The following is a 5795-nucleotide window of genomic DNA, read 5'->3' on the forward strand; positions in this document are numbered from 1 at the left end:
ATCCAGGCTGACCTGGACAGGCTCAGGAAATGGGCAGACAAAAACCTGATGGTGTTTAACACTGAAAAATGTAAGGTTCTCCACCTTGGGAGGAAAAACCTGCAGCATCCTTATAGCCTTGGCAGTGCTACGCTGACTAGCACTATGGAAGAAAGAGACTTGGGGGTCATCATTGACCACAAGATGAATATGAGCCTGCAGTGTGATGCTGCGGCTAGTAAAGCGAGCAAAACTCTGGCTTGCATCCATAGATGCTTCTCAAGCAAATCCCAGGACATCAGTCTCCCATTGTACTCGCCCTTGGTGAGGACGCAGCTGGAGTACTGTGTCCAGTTTTGAGCCACCGGCATGATCAGAGGTCAGGAAAACAGACCTTATAACGACAGGCTGAGAGTCATGGGGCTCTTCAGCCTGGAAAAGCGCAGGCTCAGGGGTGATCTGATGGCCACCTGTAAGTTTATCAGGGTGACCACCAGTATCTGGGGGAACATTTGTTCACCAGAGTGCCCCAAGGGATGACGAGGCCGAACGGTCATAAACTCCTGCAAGACCATTTCAGGCTGGACATTAGGAAGAATGTCTTTACTGTCTGAGCCCTCGTGGTCTGGAACAGCCTGCCATCGGAGGTGGTTCAAGCACCTACAGTGAACACCTTCAAGAGTAAATTGAATGCTTATCTTGCTGGGATCCTATGACCCCAGCTGACTTCCTGTCCTTCGGGCGGGGGTCTGGACTCGATGATCTTCCGAGGTCCCTTCCAGCCCTAATGTCTATGAAACTACTTTCTAGAAATCACCAGTGCTTAAAACTAATTCAGCTGAACTGGAGGCAGCACCAGTACAAGTTTCATAAATTGCCTTCTCATCATTTTTTATCATAATTTCTCACCTTTCTGCTGTGTTTTCTTGACTGACTTTTCAATACCACCCAATGTAATATCTGAATTGAATTAGCATTTTACTTAGCCTGTTATTGGATAACTAATAAAGGTGTTAAGTAAACTGACTAATAATAAAAAAAACCCAAAACTTGCTCCAGCCCACTAGATACTTCCTTTCCCACTCAAGGAAATGTGATTTATTGCTACTTGAGATTTATGATCCTACTGTGACGTTTTAGTCCCTTTGGCAATGCTGGTGTGCAAAGTCATTTGAATTAATTTTGCTGACATTTGCAAACACCACTATCACAGTTTTGCTGTAGTCTAAATATCATAATGACATGCACATCAGAAATGCACAGTGAACAATTCAAATAAGTAGATATTTATGCTATAAAATGTATTAAACATTCTCATTTGAAATATACAGAATAGAGCATTGAAAAAAAAATTTTCTATTGGATACTCCTTGTGGTCACAGGCAACATACCCCAGCAAGACTTGTGTATAATTAACCAGTGTTGCTCCTAAATATTTTCAGTAATTAAAAACACATCTTACGTGTTTTTAAAAGTAGAGACCAATATGAAATGTCTTTCCAACAAGGTTTCTCCTGCATGTTCCTAAGCAGCAAAAGTAGGAATCTTCCTTCATCACATACACCAAAGTACCCGAGACTTCAGTTGTATCGATTGAATTTAACACTTGCATGACAGGCATAAAACTGCCATTATAAAAATTGAGGTTTTATTGAACTTGCATGTAATCTGGAACCTTGTATAAAAGTAAACCTAAAGAAAAGGTTGAAAGAAAACTGCAGATTAGTAATTTGAAAACAGACTAAATAATAATGGGTTACAATTTGATTGGAGTAGGATAAACTGTAGCAAATTTTGGCTGCTCGCAGGTTACAGGAAAGTTGTTGCTAAATGCATATATTTATGAGACTTATGAGAATAATGGAGAAAGGAGCAAAATGTTTCTGAATGTAAGTGCTTTCCAAGCTGTGCTTAACACAAGGAATTGAGGAGGATAAAATTGATTCAAAGCCAGGTTTATAATTCCCCATGTTCCTGGTTTCAGCAGCTGAGAGAATGACAGTACCTCAGCAATCAACAGTTTATTCCCCTGGTGGTGTGGTGCTACTTGTATAATAAGTATGCTCATAATAAATAACTGAAATCTTTTGTTGTGCCTTTTTAGATCCAGATGCAGAAGTGTGTCTTCATGTACTGCGGCTTCTCCAGTCTGTGATTCTAGAACCAGAAGTTTTAGCCAAGTCAGCACCTGAGATGCGTGACACATTGCCATTTCAGCGTATCAAAGCACTGTCAAAGAGCCGCAATGTAGGTCTGCAAACACTGGCACAAGAACTGCTTGATGACCTTAAGATACTAGAATATGAAGTGTAGACATATACCTATTTGATTATTGGGACTGTGACTTTTTGCATTTCCCCCTGTAGGTGTATACCCATTATGCTGTAAGTGTGTGCAAAAATGGTTGTAGATTTTAAATCTATATGCAGAGAAACAGTACAGTTATTGGTGATGGATTTTGAATGAAACACTTGACTCTTCTTCTGTCTGAATGTCTGCCTGAAGCCAGATTGTCCAACCAAAATAATAGGTGAAAAAGTGCACCCTGGGATTAGCTGCTTGAATGTAATGTTAGAAGAACTTAATTTATTTGAAAAGGATTTTGTTGATACCAGGTTTCAAAAGTAATTCAGACTATATGACCTATTTATGATGCAGATGAAGGAAAATGACCGAGTGTAGGTAATATACAGTTTATTTCAATAGTAAATAGGCTTTTTGGTCCAGTTCTATCCATCTCTAATAATTAATGTTCTAAAAGAAAACTTTTGGTCCTTATTTTGGCCATAGTGTTTCAGAACTTATAACAAGTTTCAGTTTTATTTTTTCCCACTCTTGTTTTTAATAAAAGAAAGCTGGAGTTGTATAGAGTGTAATAGATTCTACTTTTGAAATATTAAGGTTCAGAGGAGCTGTTGGTGACCTGGGTTTGTAGTCGCCAGGAATATTAGAAACTGAACCACTGGCTTATCAAAGGCTTTGCAAAAAGGAAAAGAATTGCTGATGTCAGGATGCAATAGCTCTGCAACCAAAGAGGCAGAAGTTAATTACTGCTTTGCATGAACTGTGTTGTATTCACTTGAAATTCTTATTGATATTTATTAAGAGTATTATATATAACTTGCCACAATTATAAATCTGAAGTTTATCTTACATACCTGAGAGTGCCAAAATCTGTAGCTATAAAAGTAACTCCATAGTTCAGAGTTTTCAGGTAATTATAACCTAGTTCGTGACATTACTGTAGTGCAGGCAGTGGCAGGTCAGAAAAATACTTCTCCATCAGGTTGCATTTCTTCAGTCATGAAACGAACACTTTAACAGAGACACAACATTTGTTTCTTATATATCATCTGTACAGAAGGCAAAGAATTCAGTCTCCTTAATCAGTCATAGTCTTTTTTGTGAGGGAGTTGTTTTTATGCCTTGTGTGTAGCTTTACAGGAGGTCATTCTTCAGGCAGTGGCAGAAGACACAAACATTGTAAAACTTAAACCTTCTTTCCTGTCAAGCAAACCACTCAACAGTGACTTATGTTTGACGTGGTGCAGTATGATTGGTTATATGACATCAGACATAAGCCCAAACCAATATAGAGGAAGGAATGCTGTAGCAACATATTAGAAAAGAGAGAGGGGAAAAATGTTCTGCTTTGAATGGAGCCCATACCATAAGTACATATTTTTCTTAATGAGGTACTGTCAACAATGGGGGATTTGCATGTATAAAGATACAGTGGGAAGAGCTTTCATGACAAGGAGACTTGCAGAATGCTAGGCGTATTTGAAGATATAGTTAAAATTTAATGCAAAATCCTTAGTTTCAGAAATTATTTAACTACTACAAAATTTAATAGGTCTTGACTAGGACCCAGTGCTTTACATGGCAAATAAGATAAATCTACCAGAATATATGCTGTAAGAGCCCAGTGTTACCATGAAATATAAGAAAGTCATCAATGAGGTCAGAAAGGAGTGAGGAAATGGAAGCGATGACAGGAGCTTTTAGTGGGAATGCTGCTCTTCCTGACTGAAAAATGTATTTTCTTTTGGATTTATTTCCTCACTTAGACACTGGTTAGCCGAAACTGTATCCCACAATGGAATTAAAATGGTGGTAACCTGTAATTTCCTGAATTATCAACAAAAAAAGTTTAAAAAACAAAAGACCAAATGCAAACTTAATCGCCTATTTTTCAGTCAAACTTTTGAAAGGCATTAAAAAAACAAAAATTAAAAAGGTCTGTGTGGAGGAGGTCAGAGCTGTTTGGTTTAATTGTTGACTCACTGGTAAGCAAAACCAGGCCCACTGCCTGGAGCTGAGTTGACAGGTTTGATTGGAACCTTATGACTTTTGTCCATTCTCAGAATTGGTGGTGAATGCAGGTGTGGCTTCCAGCTGACCTCCTCCCAAAGTGTCACTTGCTAGGGTGATGATCCTGTGTAATCAGATGTAAAGCTGCAGTTGCCCAAGTGTATGGAAGTCCCTAGTTAGTTTTAATTATGCAGTTTTAATGTTCAGCTGTCTCTATAAAAGCCAGTGCATCTTGTTAAACTCTTGAATTATGAAAAACTCTGAGACAAAACAGAGATAAAGCAGGTTATGTTTTAAGAAAGCAAATATGCTTTTAATTTTTATTGAAGAATATGCAACAACAATATTACAGTTCTTAATTCATTATATTCCTGTTCATTGTTTGGCTCAATACAAACGAAAAAATGCATTCCGAAGGTTTCGTCAGTGCAAGGAAGTGAAAGTTGACTCTACTGGTTTTTTTCAGCTCCAACAAAAAAGTTAGTCTGACAAGGGTTGAATTAAGTTTAGGTCAATGAACCTGTTTATCCAGAGTCAAGCTTGGCCTTTAACATTTCAAAATGTTGGAATTCTGTTTTTCTAAGGCGTCTGCTGTTTGAATATTGAAGTACAATAAACAATACTTTACTAACTATGAAACTTACTGCAGTTGAATTTTGTGCCTTTCTTTAATTATTTTATTCCAGGTTGAGTAGACCCAGAGGTCAGTCACTTTCTCCAGAATGCTGAGTTCTAGAAGTTATCTGTTATTGGTTACATTTAATCAAAACTTACGTAGTGCCAGTTAAGTTTGAAGGCTGCTAACCACAGATCATCCAACACACCCTCATTATAGTACTTTGACAATTTGTCCTGTGTCTTGCTAGTGAGACAAGGGCAGTTTTTCAAGTTTCCCTACTGTTGCTCACAGGAGTTAGGTTTTTTGGTGCCTGTAAGGGCATGGATAGGCATTACATTTGTGTCAGGAAAAATACCTTTTTCCTGGCACAAAAAGTGAATGTAGAGGTGTTTAAGCAGTTTGTGATGGAAGAACCCTAGTGCTTGTTACAAATTGTTGCTATCTCTTTAAACAGCACCTTTGCTGTTTTTTAGCACCACTTGTACTACCTGTTTAGCTACATTTGGCACAAAGAGGGGTCTCCTATGGGAGACAGGAATACAGTCTCCCATATTCCTGTACTCTTCCTCCCTCCTCCATGGGGTTTGTCAATAATTGGGCTCCCCTGAGGCTGGAGAGAATCAAGAAGTGGCCCTCTATTGCTCTCTGGCTGGAGACCTTGCCTCTGTAAGTCTAAAGTCAAGGGGCAGAAGTACTTGTAGATCCCTCATTTTTTACCAAGTTTTTGTGGTATTGCAAATTCCCTGTGTAGGAATTGAAGGCCTGTCCATATTCAAAGATTGGAAGTTCATCTTTGGAAGCACGGTGTCAGTTTTACTTGTTCTGAGTGAATATTTTTTACTGAGGACACTATTTAATTAGCACTTAAGTTATCTCCATGTGA

General features: G+C 38.5%; 1 protein-coding gene across 2 annotated transcripts in view; it reads left to right on the forward strand.

Moving 5' to 3' along the window:
- Positions 1 to 4936, forward strand: part of HSF2BP (heat shock transcription factor 2 binding protein) — a 52472-nt gene extending 47536 nt beyond the window's left edge. For both annotated transcript variants that reach the window (XM_019525133.1, XM_019525132.1), the window contains one exon: positions 2084 to 4936. In XM_019525133.1, coding sequence (XP_019380678.1) covers positions 2084 to 2292 — 209 coding nt within the window. In that variant the 3' untranslated portion in view covers positions 2293 to 4936. The remainder of the gene's footprint in view (positions 1 to 2083) is intronic.
- Positions 4937 to 5795: the final 859 nt, after the last annotated feature.

Source organism: Gavialis gangeticus, unplaced genomic scaffold, assembly GCF_001723915.1.
Source record: "Gavialis gangeticus isolate Ggan-Ray unplaced genomic scaffold, GavGan_comp1, whole genome shotgun sequence".
Classification (NCBI taxonomy): Eukaryota; Metazoa; Chordata; order Crocodylia; family Gavialidae; genus Gavialis; species Gavialis gangeticus.